At 40.4% G+C, this 19,186-nt stretch overlaps 2 protein-coding genes and 1 non-coding gene across 3 annotated transcripts; 2 read left to right on the top strand and 1 right to left on the bottom strand.

The window, feature by feature from the left end:
* The first annotated feature begins 1,648 nt into the window (after positions 1–1,648).
* Positions 1,649–1,749, top strand: Trnar-ucu (transfer RNA arginine (anticodon UCU)). Its single transcript has 2 exons — positions 1,649–1,686; positions 1,714–1,749. It is a non-coding gene; the product is annotated as a tRNA-Arg (tRNA).
* A 367-nt stretch (positions 1,750–2,116) lies between these two features.
* On the bottom strand, positions 2,117–9,104 carry LOC136427574 (uncharacterized). The gene is made up of 4 exons (XM_066416537.1): positions 9,023–9,104; positions 7,893–7,987; positions 5,697–5,869; positions 2,117–3,632 (listed from the first exon to the last, which is right to left on the bottom strand). The coding sequence occupies exons 2-4, from the start codon at positions 7,930–7,932 to the stop codon at positions 3,366–3,368; spliced, it is 480 nt and encodes a 159-aa protein (XP_066272634.1). The 5' UTR covers positions 7,933–7,987; positions 9,023–9,104; the 3' UTR covers positions 2,117–3,365.
* Positions 9,105–14,156: 5,052 nt separating this feature from the next.
* On the top strand, positions 14,157–15,807 carry LOC136426865 (uncharacterized). Its single transcript, XM_066415583.1, has 3 exons — positions 14,157–14,267; positions 14,406–14,504; positions 15,676–15,807. Exons 1-3 carry the CDS (start codon positions 14,157–14,159, stop codon positions 15,805–15,807), a joined length of 342 nt encoding a protein of 113 aa, XP_066271680.1.
* Positions 15,808–19,186: the final 3,379 nt, after the last annotated feature.

Raw genomic sequence — 19,186 nt, forward strand, 5'->3', positions numbered from 1 at the left:
ATCGATTTCTGTGGCTAGACAATCAGGTGACATAATGCTGTATGTCTTGAAATGTTTGCGACGGTTTTGTTTTTCCGGTGGCCTCTCGAATGCAAAATTAATTGACTCAGCGAATGTGTTTCAAGTGTATTACTACTGTACTACAAAATTGCATCAATCCAAGACTTAAAACACGGTGAAAACTGATCTTCCCCTTCCTACGGCAAAAATAAATGGATTTGCAGTAATGCTTGTATCATATTATCAATAGAATTGTCAAGACACCACTGAGAGGTATTTTGAAATATCTGTGTCACTTGATAGTATTGTTTTTTTGGTACCAATTGGCTGTGTTAGGCTATAACATTACCCCTAAGCTTAGTTACAATGGCCTAAAAGGGTGCGTGCAAATTGGCAAAGAAAGTGGGATTTGGACGATAACAAAGAAAACCATAACACCGGGTATTCTGGATATACAAACTACTGAAGGACAATATACCTTTGTATGAAATGAGGCTTAGTTGTCCTCATATGTTTCTTCTTTTTTGATAGTATATACATGTACATTGGAATGCCAAAAATGACAGGGAATTGTCACCTGGGCACTTTGAATTCATTTCTGTCATTGTTGTGCTTGTATACATACCTAGTACCTGTAGGTTGTACCAGAACATGGATAAAAAAACACTTGTGGACACAATTTCTTAGACTGAAGATTAGGAAAATCCCATCCCGAAATATGACAATTTTGACAATTAAGCACTTGAAACTTAATACACTGGTAATAGGGCAAGTTTATTTTGAATGATAAAAAAAAATTCTGGAGCCAACAACATCCCCCTCCCCCCTTACACCTGTTGTGAAGTCACTATCAGTATTTCGTGGGTACACTACATATCATGTGTTACATTCAGTGTTACAATAAAATTACATGGAGTGCCATGTTACCTTTCATGATTTTTATGATGGTCCCATCATGTCTTTAATTCTCCATGCATGGCGTTTTGAAGCTCCCAGCAACACAGTTTCTTTTAATTAAGGGTAGCTGAGCAAAAAGTTAAGTTTAGTAGCATACTTGTGTGGTGAGTGAGTCTGTCTGTAAGTTTTAAAGTCAACCAAGGACATTGTATAGGATCCTTGAGCCAAGCAAGGAACCGTCAGAAAATTTACTTATTTTGTCCCCACACATCTGTCTAACAACAATATCAAAGGTAAATGTAGACATTGACCCTAATACTGCCTGTACATTCCTTAAAATAGCCCCAAAGTGGCTGTTGTTTTGGTTTAGACAAGAAGTTAATTCACTGTAGGGTCAAATATATATAAAATCTGACGGGACTGTATAAATGTGGCCATTGACAGGAGGTGGTTGGCCTGGCAGGTGGTTGAATGGGCAGGTTTCACTGTACTTCCTAGTGGTGGGATTGTCTAAGTACGCCATCTGGCGATTTAGTTACGTATTGCACAGTACAAACAAAATGGCGATTGTGTAATCAGCAGGTAAAATGGCGGCCTCTGTGCGAGAGGATTGTCGAAGAATTACTATAGAACAATAAGGACGCAAAGACAGACTGTTCAAAGTAACAGCCATGAAACGTTGGAAGCACCTGGCCAACTATATTTGGATTATGGTTTAAGTACCGTCGGTTGCACCCTCACGGCACGGCGAGTCCTCGTGGCGCAATGGACTAGCGCACCGGACTTCTAGCGAGCACGGCAATGGTCGTGAATGACATTCGGAGGTTGTGGGTTCGAGTCCCACCGAGGACGGCTTATTTTTTTCTACCCCTTTATATCATCAATGACTTCTATCAACACACACATAAATCACTTAGGTCCATAGATCAATTAAAAGTCTTTTTCCCTGACTGAATTATCATTTCAAACGAAACTTCAACACGTCACACAGAATTATAACTTGTTAAATATGTTACAATTGTTAGGATTGAGTGAACTTGGGGCTAAAGAAATTGGCACCTCTCTCTCTCTCGTCTCAGATCTGTCATTTTTTGTATTTGTCAGATTTAGTGAGAAAGTCAAACCACTTTAAACGTTGGAAAATAATCATTTTTAGTCTATGCCAAATACTGGTAACTTCAAAATGCACGAAGACTTGGTGAAAAGAGGAGACAAATAGTTCAAAAGCCATTTGTTTAATCCTTTTAAATGTCAGCAGAGATGAACACAAGATGAAACAATATACTCTTCTCTATTGCTATATAACTCGTGAACAACACACAATGACACAGGCAAAATCAGTGCTTAAGACTGATCGATGTAGTTGTGTAGACATGTGAGCGTTTTGGAGTACCCGTAGAACATTAGCAGTTCAGTAGTTGCCATGGCGTTCAAAGGACTACATGGGATATCCTTGATGAAAAGAAGACTGTCCGCCACTCTAAAAAAGTTACTGCATTAAAGAGCAGTAACGATAGATTTAGTTGAATCAGTGTTACATAACTAGTTGCATCATAGAGGTCTATGAAGCTGTTTATGCATGTGCGTTATCCAATAAAGATTAGATCAGCTTTACTATAGTATGGATAGAGGAGGGACCAGTAAATGGACTACCCATTGAAAGATGTACGTCGGGAGACCAGGAAAAGCACACTTCAAAACAATGTTTCAAACCTCATTACAAAGGTAGATTTTACATGGATTTAATTTAAAGAAAAACAGGAATTTGACTCCTGCGTTTGGAAATGTTATGGTCCAAAGATTCAATCAGGATTTCTGACCCCATGCTCCAAATGGCTCGGTATATATAGCCAATATATTTGGGAAAGGCCATCTCATTTTGGGGTCAATTACAGGGAAAACCACAGCCAAAGTAACGAATTTTGGCCACATTTGAAAAGTACAAATTTGCAACAGGTTGCAAAAATTTGGACTTCTCTTGAGACAATTTCCTCAAGCAAAATACATGTAACTCAGTCTAACGCTCAAAGTAACTTATACAGAAGCTTCCAAACTGAAGCTACTCTGCTATTGAATCCTGTAAACAAAAAAATGTGCAGACGAGTTTTTGTCGCAGATTCAAATTGTACTATGCACTGTAATTTTCTTGCTTATGAAAATTGCAATGTATGTTTTTTATCAATAAAGTTTAACAAAAAAGAAAATTCAATCCAACGCACAACTCCAAAACTGGTCCCTCCCAAATACTGTAAATGCAGAAATGTTCGCGATGGTTTTATGTTCGCGGTTTTCCCGGTGTACTCTTCGGGGCCAACTTAAACCACCGCGAAACTTTTTGCCCACCTGTGACTGTAGCTCTACTATTGTTTTAAACGCAAACTTAAGACCACTGCGAACACTCCATTTTCTCCCTACCACGAAATAAAAACCACGCGAACTTAAATACATTTACAGCATCCATAATCATCTTAGCCACAAACGGAAAACACAATCCCAAACATGAGCGTAAGAGCCAGTAAGGTTAGCCCGGCTTCCCCCACCCTGACCCCGCCGGACGGAAGGTTCTCTCGGTCGATGACCCAGGTGTTGCAGCCGGTGCTGTTGTTGTTCCGGTCGTTGCAGCAGCGCACGCAGTCGGCCGAGTCGTCCCGCATGCAGTCGTCCGTTTCCGTGCACGTCTGCTCACAGCCCCTTGTGATGTCAGTCAGTACGCGATCCGTGGTCTTGTACATCACCTATTGAGTCAAATAGGAATACAAAGAAAGAAATGAAACATAAAACCACCTTCAAAAAAACTTCGTTGGCACGTGGTGGCGGCAGGTATAGACTTCCGCCTTTGATTGACACACAGGTCTGTATCTGTATAGATTACGTTTTTCCCCAACTAAAGGGGAGTTTTCCAGTATACATCAACAAGAACAAGAACATAGCCGGTGTGAGGCCATACGAATTTCATTATGGATAACCCTCTGATGCGAGCGTGCGCCAAAAAAAAATCGGGCCGAGCAAATTGCCTTTATTATGAAATCCAAGCGGTAAGGAAGGTCAAAGAAAGGACTAAACGCATAATTTTTTTGAAATTATTTTTGCTACTTTACATCTTTATCTATGGCTTTGGAAGACAAAAGGCTCAAAATATATGGAACAAAGTACAAAAACGTTTTTGCGCGCACAACACAAACCTTGCAAAGTGGTCAAATTGATCATGCATTTCACAACGGCCCAACCTATTATTTTATCCTTGAATACTCTGAATACTCTGCGCAAACCTTTTGGAACTTTGCACTGGTTATAGTGATAGCCAACTGGTTGAAGATTATGGATAACATATATTAAGTGATTTCAATCTCGGAGGGTCAGTATTCCTTAAGTTTACAGTGTATAAATCTTCACTTGCACCAAACACAAGTTAGTGACAAAATTCAGCGCCGGGTAAGTGGGCCAAATTCACGATGAAGGCCGGAAATTTGGTGCGCCACAGTTCTTTTTAGTTGGATTGATTGTAAGACCATGTTGATCTGACTATATGGATGACATCATCTGGGAACCGTGCGAGATTAATGCGAGCGTGAGAATAAAAAAAAAGTTTGGCAAGAAAAAAAAGTTGCCCTAATTATGAATTCTACGTGGTCAGGAAGGTTCAACAAATGACTAACACACGGAGTATAGTACTAGTATAGCGAAAAATAAATTCTTCATTTTCACTTCTTCACATCTTTGACTTTGAAACTGATTTTGGCATTCTACGACGTTAGTGTTGTTTTCCAATATATATATTTCTAATCTATGGCATATATTTGATCATTTTGCAGCTTTTTTGTGCGATTTACACTATAGTCAAAACCTTTGTTTTATTTTTGGAAACCGACGAAAATTGATGCGCGTGCGGGTGTTATCCATGTAATTTAATCAGCATGGCGTAAGTTTAAAACGTTTTATAAGACTTTACTATGCTAAGGAAAATACCAGTCAACTGTGTACACATTGAGTGCTTTCTATTACCATGACGTCGCAATTTTGTGTTATGCAAATTGTTTTGGAAAGGCCCACTACACAGAGTGCATTTAAAAAGGTACTTGAAATGGAGAGAGAGCGTGGAAGTGTTCTTAACGTCCTGACTTCAAGTACCAAACACGGCCCACCGAATGCTGTTCATTGTGTTGGACTACTCTTGTTATTCAAATTTTGGTACTTGAGGTGTTCGTTTCAACCTTAATATTGCTGAGTCTTATAATACATTCCCAAAATAAACTGCTATAACGTGGGTGTCTCGCTGAACTGCACCAAATTCCGGTGGATCCTGCGAAAACCCTTTGAATTTGTGCAATGTACAATTATATGAGATTCATCACAAAGAGATTTGGAAAGATTGCGCCCATTTGCGAATCTTTTTTAATGTATAAATATCGCAATTTCAGGCGACAAACTAGCGAGGATTGGCGACAATTTGCGCCACGTTGCGCAGTCCAGTGACGTACCCGCTTCAGCAAACGTCAAGCAAAGCGGGCGGTGCTAGCACAGTCAACGACAACATATACATACGCCAAATACTCGCTAAATGATTCTAAACGATTAGTTTAATTAAAGTCCCTCCCACGTCTTATAGTATATTGGATGGCACCGTTTCGATAGCCCATATATGCCATGTAGTTGTCAAAATCTACAGCGGAGGGTGGGGTAAAGCTTATAGTTCACGGACAGTGGTGTTCAGCTTTCGTACATCCATACTCTTAACCATTAAGCAGGTTAAGCAGGTTGTTTTAAAATAATTAATCAGATAAAGAACAAAGAAAACGTACGTAGCAGTACTGCCCGATGGGACAGTTGATAGAGTCATCGGCGGGCAGGTCGCTGGGTTCGCCGGCGCACAGGGTGTCCTCCAGGACGCCGTCTATGATGTCAGCATCGCAGGACAGGCACGGGAACCCCTGTACATCCCCCGGATACAGCTGGCCCTGACCGTGTGCCTGGTCTACAGACAAGGAAGAACTTCATAAGGCCATCTTGATTTGATTATAAGGATGACATCCTCTGGGAACCCCAAAACTGATGCGAGCGTGTGGATAAAAAGTTGGAAATAAAATAAAGTTGCCTTGTTTATGAAATCTACAAGGTCGGGAAGGTTGAACAAATGATAATACACAGAGTATGGTATAGCGAATAATAATAATAATAATTTTATTTGCAAGTTCTTGCCCGAAGGCTAATTGCAACATGAAACAATACATAGCAAGGGTTTACTGTACAGATAGTGAGAGTTAACAATGTTGACTAGTAGAACACATGGCTATTCTAAAAACTACTATAATAGATTCTTCATTTTCACCTATTCACATCTTCTTCTTGACTTCGGTACTGATTTCGGCATTTTCAGCACCATTAGTATCGTTTTCCAATATCTTTTCTAATTCATGGCTTATATTTGATAATTTTGCAGCTGCTTTGTGCGATTTACAGTATAGTCAAAAACCTTTTATTTTTTGGAAACTTGAAAATTTATGCGCGCGCGGATGTCATCCATATAATCAAATCAACATGGCCTAAGTGACACAACAGAAGAACATTTTTTAAGATTTAACTTTCGTAAGGTCTTCTACAACTCTAGATACGAGTATGATTAAAATGACAGTTTATTCTAGGATCGGAAAACATAAAATTAAGACCCTGTTCTGGGATAGGAAAGATAAAAATGTCTATATATTAGGATCAGAACGATCAGGTGTTGTTGAATGGTACGATCGTGTTGAAACATGCGGTTGGTTTACAATTCTACTTTGTTTGAGTCCAGGATATACTACCTAGTTTAACACCGGTGGACTGGTCGTCTTTTCATTTGGCCGAAGATAAACATGTGAACATATATACATGTATATGATATCGATATAAATGGAAATATCAGGCAATATTTTGCTCTGGAGAATTTTTACAGTTTAGACGCAAAAATCCTACACGCTCGCATCAGTTTTGGGCTCCCCAGAGGATGTCACCAAAAGAGCAAATCAACATGGCCTTATCTTTCAAAGAGAGGAGCCTTCATTTCAGGCTTCGTTACTGTTTGCTAACTTTGCTGCTATGCCTCATTAGGTGTGATAAGGGCATCGAGACTCAAGACTTATTCCCTGTTCATTTTTTACATAAGAAAAGGCTATAAGCATGACTTTTGTATGATATAAACTGAAGTAATTTTTAACTCCAGAACTACAAAAGAAAACGCAGTCACAGAAACTGTACTGAAGTGAACTACTTGTATAATGGTCTAGTTAGGAGAGACCCCGCTGGGTACCCAATGGATACCGGAAGATACACAAATTGGAAACGATTACAAACATGGCTGCGGACGGTTGTTAAGAACTCGTTTTGGATGGTGCATCGACCATGAATAAACTAACTGACTAATTATAAAGAAATGAGAAAAAGATTGAACTCGACAAAATGCCCTTAGTTTGTACATACTGCCGTCAAGGTATATATATAGGTTGTTGCTGGTACGCCCTGACTATGTGTGCAGGTGACCCACGCAAACACACATACACACACTAGACACACACACACTAGACACACACACACACACACACACACACACACACACACACACACACACACACACACACACACACACACATATACACACACTAGACACACACACACACACACACACACTCACACACACACACACACACACACTAGACACACACACACACACACACACACACACACACACATATATATATATATATATATATATATACATATACATATACATATACATGCATGCACACACACACACATACATACACACGCACGACCCCCCTCCCCCCAACACATATATGCATACACACGCACGCACACGAATATTCATATATACATACACACACATACACACAAACAACACAAACCCATGGCCATGCACACAAAACATACATACACGCAAGCACACACATTTAGTGGATCATACATAGTGACACATACACAAACGCAGACTGAACAGAACTCACGGAAAAGGCCGACGACAAGAAGCGCAAAGACGAAAATCATCCTGAACTCGATTACTTCAGTCTCGTTCCCAATTCAGCGAGTCGACAAGTTAACCCTTGAAGCACACAATATATTTTTAAACATAACGTTACATCATACAAATAAAATCAAACAACAGCAAGGAATCAAACATTCCAGACAGTATCCGCCGTAAACCGTGATTGAGTCACTAGAATGGAACTTAATGTACTTATCATTTAGGAGAACTGGTATAACTGGTATGTAAATTTCTTTTATAATTATATAAATGAGTACTTAGTAGCTGGATTGGTATGTAATTGTTTAACTACAGGAGGTACTATCACCTCTGGGGGTGACAGCGTGCACTGTGCAGGGTGACACAAAGAAAGTGACATTGAAGGAGTTGTAGTATCATAAAACAAGCAACTGTAGATACAGCATGAATAATCTTGAATTGTTATATGATAGTTCTTTAGCTGAGTTGTTTCGTTATAGCCTTCATCTGACCCTCCTATGGGCGTATAGATCGTAGAATCTGTCAGAAAAAGGAATAATTAGCCAGTAGAGTCAGCCCATGGTGCAGATCACATTTCGCCCGCGTAGGAGCCTGCAAATGAAACCCTGGCAAATATTCTCCTTAAAACTGGCGTAGTTAGTCTGGTAGAGACTAGTTTCGTCATTGCATGGAACAAACGTTACACAATAAAGAAACAACGATCAAGCCATAAAATATTTTACAGAAAGCTTGAAGACATTGTCGACGCGGTCACATTCGTCGTAGTCTGTCGTACGATTTCGATGTCGTAGAATCTTCAGGTTGGAGGCTGTGACAGAACAAACCGTTGACAATGATCTGCCGGTTTCCGTAACAAGGCAGATGAGCTTTGTGCGACACGTGCACATGCACGACTTTATCCAAAGAGTGCCCTCTACGATCGTACGACACACATGCACGACAAATATGGACGGGTGGTTATTAACATTTTACATAGAGACATAACGACTTTAGCTGAAGCACACGGATAGATAAACCTAAAGATTACTAAGAAAGCATGTCAAGAAAAAGCTACGGATAAAAAGCCAAATCATTTGTTTTATGAGCAAATTTAGTATATGCTGCACTGCTCACCTTTGCGGCTTGGGGGAAATTCTGTTGTGACGGAAGGTGGTTTTGATACAGCTTAGTCATGGTGAGTGTATCAGACCTTTCTTGTACAGCTCCTCCAGGTACCAATGGAGCGTGTATCACCATGGATACCGGACCCTCCATCACTTAGTGTTAGTCTTACCATAATTCAAGGAGGCGCAACGTTTCACACGGATGGTAGGAGAGTTAAGTACAAGAAACAAGGGGCACATGTGTTCTTAAGGACGGTATCATTACTGAATCTAGCCTGGATTGGAGTACAAGATGCAGAACGTAAGTGGTTTTCTAACTATTCATCATTAATTCATAGATATAATATAGACTAGAGTTCGGCTACCTCATATCTCCATTAACAATTTAGAGCTTTTTTTAGATTATTCACACATTTACATAATTGATGCATGGTGACGTTCACCATCGACTTAGTTACACAGGTATAAACTCCCATCATTCATCTTTAAGCGTTTTTGCAATTTTTGTATTAATTATGCAAATCAGCTGCTCATTTGCATGTCTGGTATCACACACACACACTTACACATACACATACACGTTATATTACGGAAATGATATTTTCGAAGAAAGAGAAGAAATAATGTTATTGCATGAATCTTGTTTCTTAGGCACACCCTGATATATGTAATTCAACAACGCTGACAGTCGCTCATGAAAAGCTGAACAACAAACTGAGATGTTTCAGTCTCAAGAAGACATGTGTCTTTACATTTTTGCAAAGTTTCAAGTCTTTTGATGAAAAAATTAGCCTGTTATGAAAACACTTGCAATAGTTTTTGACAGCCCGTATGTATACATGTGTTGTGTTGCGTTGTGTTGTATAGTGTGTTCATGTAAGGTACAGAACGTCATAATGCAGAACGTCTTTTATATTAAAATCTATGTAAATTTTGATAGTACCCTTTAACACTTTTACGGCCACAGTGGTTACACTTGTGTTTCCTGGGATTTTCTAGGCTTCAGTCTTGCAGACGCTTATAGAAACCCCTTGCCTAAGTTCCTCTTTGATGTCCAGTCGATTCAGAGTGAATTCCGACGTTCTTTTTAAATATTCATACTTTCCATCAGTTTGTTTGTCTTTTCAACATTATTCTTTATTGTTTTACAAGGAAAAATAAAACAGTACAATGGACATGCATGACACGTAAAGCAACACACATGAATAACCGCAAAACGATAAGTAAAACAAATTTAGAGTAATAATGAACTGACCCAAATGACCATTGCCATATCTATACATAATAATATTACATGCGGTCAGTAAGCATATCTATTCGTAATAGATTTGTAATATATAATTGCTGGCCATAACACTGGCATATATTATTGAGTAGAAAACCAACCATAGAGAAACATCGCCGCCGTCTCTGAATACGTTCTTTTTTCCCGCGGGAGTGTGGCCGTAATCGCGTGAAGGTGGCAGACGAGCAAACGCTCCAAGATTTGTTACACTGTACATATGATTCGTACCGTCCATGAAAATGAAACTTTACAGAGAGATATTGACGATATTTCCCGATAAGTAGACGGAGTTTTGTTGCGGTTGGCGGTGTCATTTTTTCGTAACTAGAATTCCACGACCCCATGTCTTCGCCAAATGATGTTAACTTTTACGAATGATGTATATTACAAAGGTTTAACTTTGATTATGCCGACAAGGTTGCAGATATTGTACGAGGCCAGGTGATGATCTTTACCAAAATAACAAATAACCGTCATTTACAATTTGGAATCATAGCATTTTCTCATTTATTAAATTCTGTCCTTATTTGCATAATCGATATATTAATCGGTTTTCCTATCTATGTTCTCAGTTCTTATGTCATGAAGCGCCATCATGAAAAGCACTGCCCACATATTGACACATGACATATATCACGGTGCATTCAAACCATTTCCTGTCAAAACATTGGCTTGATTTCGCAAGATACAGCCCTCCTCACGTGAGACGCGAAGTACACACAATCACAATGTCAAAAGGAAGCTAAGATATGATAAATTCAATTCTTCTGTCTGCTTATCTATAGTCATCCCTAACCTCTGAAGAGAGCAAAATTACAAAAGTGTGTTAAGTTAGGGCACATTTTCTAGCGTAGCACAAAATCTGAAGGTACATTCACGAAAACGTCTCACAGCGTCTGCCGCTTGTAACACTGAGCGTGAAGGGTCATGAGCAGTATGAATGCATTTCTTATCCTAGTATATTCTTTCGATGATTGTGTGTAGAATTCATTCATCAAAACCTGACCACTCTCTGGTAACTAGCAATGCAGCGCCGTGACTTCGAGTGCGTGAAAAAGCATGTTATGTTATGGCCTCTCCCGTTACGTTTTGTATGGCAAAATGTTTTGCATGCCAAAATACTTTGCCACAAAACACTTTGCCAATAGTTCGTCTGGCTTTTGGCAGCACTATAAATACGCAAGTAGTTATCTTCTTTCACGCCCATGCCCCCCGTGAATAACAATGTTAAGGTTCCGAATGGATCCCTTTCACACCACCCCCATTGAAATGGCTACCAGATAAACAACACGTACAGATCAAGTGACAAAAGATGTTACAGGGGTCAACTTCAAATGCGATCGCTTGGCTTTAAGTTGCCCGCCGTTGGAAAGTCCTGCCCTTTGTTGTTGTTGTTTTTTCATAAAATTTGCAGCCGATAACATCGGGGAATGAACATTTAGGTAACCTGGAATGTCTTGTCGGCCTTAGCAGCTCTTTCCATAGCGCCAGGAGCTGTCTGGTGTCCACTATGGCTGGTGCAGGTATGACCTTTCATAAACTTTTGCACAAATTAAACGTCTGTCTAATGTTAGTTTTACATATCGTTGCAATTCGTTTTGGTTAGGAAAGCAACGTCACTTGGGACATTTAGGGAAAAAAACAAGGGCATCCAGGTTGTGGTCATGTTTCTGTCTTGATTAACCTTGGCATTACGTCTCCCTACTGATCGAGTTTGAAAATTCATTTGAGCTTTTTAAAAGTTTTTAGATAGTCGGAAGCTTGTTTTCTTCAACGTCGTGTTTACCCACTAACCACCAGGGGATTGGGTATCATGGGAGGGGGGCGGTGTATTTGAGCAAGGTTGGTCGTTAGGTCTATTAGCGTGTGTACTCCGTGAGTTAAGCTGAGGTAGGCAATGAAGGTAGTTATTACTTTTATTAGCATAATTGAAGGCAGTGTGATTCTTATCGGGTGGTGATGAGCAAGGAACGAAAAAAAAGTGATGACGGGGGGTGCTTATGATTACAATAGTCATCACCAAAAAGGCAATATGCTGACACTAGACAAACATGTCTGTTAACTTAAACGAAGCCCTTAGACTGGGCTGTACACAACCCTGCCACATAACCATTGTAAAAAGAAGTGACTGCTTGATAGTATCACTAAACACTTCTACCGGGTACAGAGTAGTGAATAGTGTGTGTGGGTGTGTGTGTGTGTGGGGGGGGGGGGTGTTGGCAGATATTGCACGCATATATCACAATCAATTGCAATTAAGATCATGGTAGGGTGTTTTAAGTCTGTGATGTACGGCGGGCACAACGCCCAGGCAAGCTGACAACAATTCAGACAGGTGTTACCTCTCTACCTGTGCCTTTGTTATGGGGTACAGGCGTCAAGGAACAAGTTAGCGTTCCGCTTTGGTAACATTGTATTCGCGTGCACTGTCACTAGGGCATGAAATGTTTTGTGGGTAAAATGGCGATCCTTTTCATAGCCCCAAACACAACTGTGCTAGCAAAATGGCTGCAGCTGGGGTGTGGTTGTCGATCTTGTGCCAGTTCAGGTATCTGTAAGAAATTGTACACTTTCAGTCTCGTTATTGCATCAAAATGTTTCATTCTAACCACTATTCAGTGTTTTGGTCACCTTGGGAAGGGGGTGGTGCTTTTGAGGCCCGCCCCCGTAACTCCTTAACGCTAGATCGCATGACCACCAAATCTTGAGAGGATGATGTACCAGTAAAATAACATTACTAAGATAAATGTGTTGTCATAGCAACTTCCTATGACGTCATTTACATGATTTTATCGGCTGAAAACGTCTGAGGATATTACCGTTAAACTCAAAGAGATACAAAAGAATTTTAACAAAAAGTGTGACTTTTAGAATACTAAATTCTGCTTAGACTCATGTTGTTAATTACAACCACAAGAAGGTCAAAATTAGGTCATAAAATGACGTCATATATCGGCTATCAGCTGGGATTCGCCGTCTTGGATCGGCCATCTTGAATTTTTGAAAATACGTTTGTTTTCAACATACAACCCCAAAACACGATGACAATGGACCAAACGGTTCGTATGAATGCTTTTTAAAAATGGTAAAAGGTAGTGACAAAATTCGAGGGAAAATATAACTTGCTTATACCTTAGTTTGATAATGACATGGTCCGCCATATTGCCCCCCCCCCATCCCCCGCTTCTTGCCCCTATACAACGCATATAAGACCCGATGGGTTTAATTCATGTTGAATATTTTCCTGTCATCCCTTCTTTGAGGGTAAGCCGCATTAAACATATGCTTCGGAGTTATTAACTACACTGCCAAACCTGTCGTGGGATGCTAGTAATCAATACGATTATACGATCGATACAATAGTAATCAATACTTTGAGGCTATTCTTCTTTCTTCTTAGTCTTTCAATTTGAGGCTACCAACTTTAACTTGCTGAAGATTTTGTAGCCTATATACCGACTGTAAGGTTTGGACCATCGCACACAGGGGCATGCTCCTACTCTTTTTTTCGAAAGGTGTGGTGGGTTCTTTTACGTGCGTGAGGTGTGGCTCTCCCCAAACACGGGACCTCCATTTAACGTCCTATCCGAGGGACGTCCCTAACCGAAGCTAGGTACTCATTTATTACACCTGAGTGAGGTAAGGAAATTTATGTTAAGTGCCTTTCCCAAGGGCACAACGTCGGGGCGCGTGTCAAGACATGTCTGGGGGCAACCCGGGATTGAACTCGGGTCCCCTTGTTTGACAGCTGAATGTTCTAACCATTACGCCACACGACGCCGTATTTGTCTCATATGTCTGAGGGCTCCCTCTCTGACACCTTGTTCTTTCGGTGTTGCCAACAAAAGTTTCTCAAGAGATGGAACTGGACTCACTCTACGCAGCTGTGGACGAAGATGACGTGCAGGCTGTGACGACGAAGCTGGAGGCTGGAGTTGATGTCAATGTCAAGAAAGACTGGAGAGGATGGGTAAGCATAAGAAAAAGAAAACCAAGTTTTGAAAAAAAAGCAGTAGACATCCATGCATTGTCCCATGATGATATGGAGACGATAACCGTACCTGATCATGAACATTTCTGGTATTGAACGAAGTGTTGCTTTGTCCAGGGTAACCAAACATTACTACACGTAGCCAGCAGATCCGGGAAGACTAAAGTGGCAGCCCTGCTGATAAAAAATGGCGCCGACATTGAGGCAGGGGACTGGGTAAGTTGAAAGAACTCTGCAGTAATATCTTAATAACCTTTAACCGTACTCATTATTAGAAAGTCACAAATAATAAACGTCTCTCTACCCATGCTACACTCAGAAAACATTATCTCCTTACAGTCGAACCTACATCGGATCCGAAAGACACAGTTGATGAACCTCCGCCGTTATACGTGATTGGTAAAAGCAAATACTCGTGATATCACTCTTTATTACCTTTGCCAAGAAGGTTATGTTTTCGTTAGCGTTTGTATGTGCGTGCGTGTGTGTGTGTGTGTGTCTGTGTGTGTGTATGTATGTGTGTGTGTGTGTGTGTGTGTATTAGCAGCATAACTCGTGTGTGTGTATAAGCAGCATAACTCGAGATGGCCTGGGTAAATTGTATTGATATTTGATATCTAAGTAGGTCTTGATGAGACCTGAAAATGGTTAGATTTTGGGCCCCCTAGCGACTTGTTACAGTACTGCAGCGGATCTTCCTGTTTTGATATCTCGTGTTCTGGACATGCCATGGACGTAATTTTTTTAGTTGTAGATAGCTCTTGGGAGAGAAAGTCAGTCATGATTCACTGTATTCTGCAGCTCAGGTTATTATCTACCACCTAGCGGCTTGGGATAGATAATAAATGGTGCAATCCGTTTTAAACGCTCACTTCTGATAATGATATCTCTCTCTCGCACGGTACCAGAACACACCTCTACATCTCGCTGCTGCAAATGGCCACATCGGAACTTGTGAGCTCTTGATTCGTTCTGATGCCAGTGTCATGGCCAGGAATGAGGTATTACAGATCTATTACGAATAGGTATGCTTGGCGACTGCATAGATATAAAATATGGCTTTTTTAATTTGACTTGTAACGTTAATATTTTCAAATATTTCGTTGGGTTTTTGAAGAATAACACTTGCTACAATTCAATATAACCCATTCAATAACCCATTTGCTACATACACCTTGATACTACATACTGATCAAAAATCCAATGTAGACTTGCCATACTCCTTTCGAGTGTCTGTCAACACATACACCTTGACTTACGTCAAAGTAATTAAGTGATAACTGTAGAATAGTATCAATAGCACCTATTCCGGCATCCAGATTGAACGTCTATATCAATCACCCCATTAATGATCTATAATAAACTAATCACCAATGACCTTGTTCAGTACCAGAATATACCCTTGCATGAAGCTGCCAACAAGGGCCACACCGGGACGTGTGAACTTCTGATTTGTTCTGGGGCAGACATCATGGCCAGAACCGAGGTAATGGCAATCTCTATGCAGACGTTGGGGTGAAAAATCGTAAAGGTTTTCTGATGGTCGGACTACTGACAGTCCCTCACCCAGAGAGGCCAGGCCTTCAGTAAACGTTCAGATATTTCACCCCAACGGTGTTACATCATAATGCAGAGGTCCATTTACTTGTTTCTAGTGGACATCTACATTTTAAGTTTCAAAATGAAGTTTATTTTCAAATTGGTTTACTCTCTATATTCCGTTTTATACAGATCTATATTGCCTTAGTTTACATTTGCACTAATTTCGACTAAAAATCAAACGTTTACGCGGACTAGTGTTTCACCTCACCAGTTATCTAATCTTCAAACTGTCAGAGGTCAATAAAATCAGAGCAGAGCCTTTTTTTAAATTTCCATGGCACATATTCGTCTTCGACGAGTTTCAATGATACGCAAAGTTATATATATTCTTGAAATCGTTTCGACAATTTACTTCTTAATTTGTTTTACTTCACAGTAAAACTTCACAGAATGACGCTATTATAATTGACCAGTTGGAATGACGATAGGGAAATACACACAGTTCAAATATTAAATCCCAAGACCACGACGGATCCCAAGTCACTGTTAAAAACAGCTGTTAATGTAGGAGCGTAGTTATACCACCCCAATTGTTAGTTCATTACTCTGTATTGAACCCACCATTACCGAGCCTCGTGTCTTGTCCTGTACAGGGCCTGTCTACACCATTACATTGGGCTGCTGCCAGGGGACACACAGAGACATGTGAGCTTCTGATTCGTTGTGGAGCTGACGTCATGGCCAGGAATTGGGTCAGTACATATCTGCTTTGGATTTACCAGCATGGGCATGAAATTAAAATTTAGTACTGTTTACGTTTGATTCAATTATGTTTCATCAATTAGTAATTAACTACACATGTTGCAATTATATTCAAAAGTCCTCGTTCTTGGAGAAGAACGTTGCTACAAGGTGATAATTAATTAAGTACATCTCTGCCATGTGTCCCATTACAGGATGGGAGGCCATCGTTAGATTACGCACGTAATCAGGAGACTCGGCGTCACTGGAAGGTAAATGATATCGCTAAGCAACTCACAATCCTTCTCAATTTTGTTGTGATTATTGAGTTATTGGTATCCATTACCGACACAAGAGTGCACGCCCGGTGCACTAGACTTTAAAAAAATATATATTTTTCAAATATAAATGTCGTGATCACCTGCGGGACAGCAAAGCGTTCTTATTGATTCTTAGGTCCAACTATTTTGGGTATGTTTGGGCAGAATGTTTTGGAAAACTTTATATCATCAATAATCAGGGTGATTTGGCACCTTGGACTGACCAGAGATCTGTCAACGACGATAGAACGAGTGCAGAAAAGATCACTAAGAGTAATACTTGGCTCCGAATACGACTGTTACCACACGGCTCTGGACATCACTGGCCTTACCAGACTAGATGCATATGTCAGACGTGACAAACTGTGCCCGAAGTTTGCTAGATCTCTTACAAGCAGACAAATATCGTGCTTGGCTGCCATCACAAAGGGGGCATGTCCACAATAGAACACTCGGAAGCAGTACGAAACTGACACAGTTTAAGTGCCGGACACAACGTTTGCTAAAAAGTGCACTACCCTATTGTGTTCGTCTGCTAAATGACAGTAAATGTTAATGTTTCAATCTTTAACTTTTCATTCGTGTAATCTTATTGACATCTTATTATATAAGGACTAAGACTCATATTTTCAATTTGCAATGTTTTTAAGTCCTGATAACATATGTAGGACATATTGTGTACAGAAGCCGCAATTCAGCACCTGTGCTGCGAGTTTTTCTATATTGAATAAACCATTTCTCTCTCTCTCAATTAAACATATGTCGTCTCAGTACCTCTACAAACAGGTGAAAGAAGAAAAGTCCTACCGCGACTTGCTTCAGACGTCTGGCGGAGTGAAAATCAACAGGTTCAAAGTGTTCGTGGTTGGGAAGGAGACAACTGGGAAGTCCACGTTGAAGAGATGTCTCAAAAAGGCACGTCGTCTTAAACTGACATTCGGTATAATCGAAACTATTGACCTGAAAAAGTTGCTCCATATCTTCAAGTCACCATCATGTTGAGGAGCTCTGTATTTAGGTTTTCCTCACTTTCCATTCATCTCCCCTTACAATCCATTGCCCTTGGTACGTCTTCTAGTTCACAACAAGCATACCCACAAAGCTGATGTAATCACTATTCTTGAACAGATGCAAATCCTATCTTGATAAGTTGATTGATGGCAGATGTGTTGATTTCCACAATTCAGCCATTCATTCATACCACCAGATATTGAAACATCAAAAGACTATTTAACCAACCTGCAAAAACAACTCTATTTTACAAACCAGGGCCTGCTGCCTGCATTGTTGGAAAAACTCCCCCTGCGTTCAGTGGAAGAGCCTTACGACCCCACCCCAGGTGTAGATATTGGGACGTTCCATGTTCCCGGTGTGGGGGAGGTCAGCGTGTGGGATTTTGCTGGCCAGTCGGAGTACGCGGTAACCCACAGCATGTTCATGGATGCAGAGAACACCGTCTTCATAGTGTTGTACAGCATCATGGACGACGCAGAGATCCAAGAAGAACAGGTACGTGTTTCCGGTAGGAAAAAAATAAGATCTTGGAATGGTAGACACTGACCTAGTGGTCATACTGCATGAAGATAATCACTAGCACTGGCGGTGTCTATGACCTGTTACAATGACGGTTTCTGTCTGTCCATATACTTCCAGATCCATGAAATTATACATGTGTGCATGTCTTTGGCGATCTGTACATTGTAGACGCTAAAAGGCTTCGGGGATTCTGCTGTGCAGATGTGGCTGGATTGAAATCTGTATCCGAACTATAGGATTCAGTGTAACCACCATTTTCTTGCACCTTTGACAACTTGGGCATGTTGAATGAAATGTTTGGGTCAACTGTGAGAGATAAAAAATATGTAGCTTCGCTAAGTGACTTCCCTTTCATAATCCCTTTAGCCATATAAGCAAAATAAAATATGTACAACATAATTGAAATAAGCCAATAGATTTTGGTACAACGTAAACTGATTCGATAAGGCTTATCGATCCTGGATACAAAGATGTCTGTACTACAGGTTAATTGGTGGCTATGTTTCATCAAGTCCTGCAACCAAAAAAGACAGCCTGACGTCATCTTGGTTGCCAGTCATGCAGACCAGGTGGCGGTCGCCAAAGGTAAGGCCGTAAACAGTAATTGTTTAGAAAAAGAACGATGTTGTGGAGATGAGCAGGGAACTGGTGCAAATCTGTTGAAGAAGCAGGTTAGGTGGGCAACGTCAGGGAAACGAAAATTAAATGTTTCTATATGCTTCAAATATCCCTTCCATTTTGCTAGTTACAGACATGGCA

Source organism: Branchiostoma lanceolatum, chromosome 2, assembly GCF_035083965.1.
Source record: "Branchiostoma lanceolatum isolate klBraLanc5 chromosome 2, klBraLanc5.hap2, whole genome shotgun sequence".
NCBI lineage: Eukaryota > Metazoa > Chordata > Leptocardii > Amphioxiformes > Branchiostomatidae > Branchiostoma > Branchiostoma lanceolatum.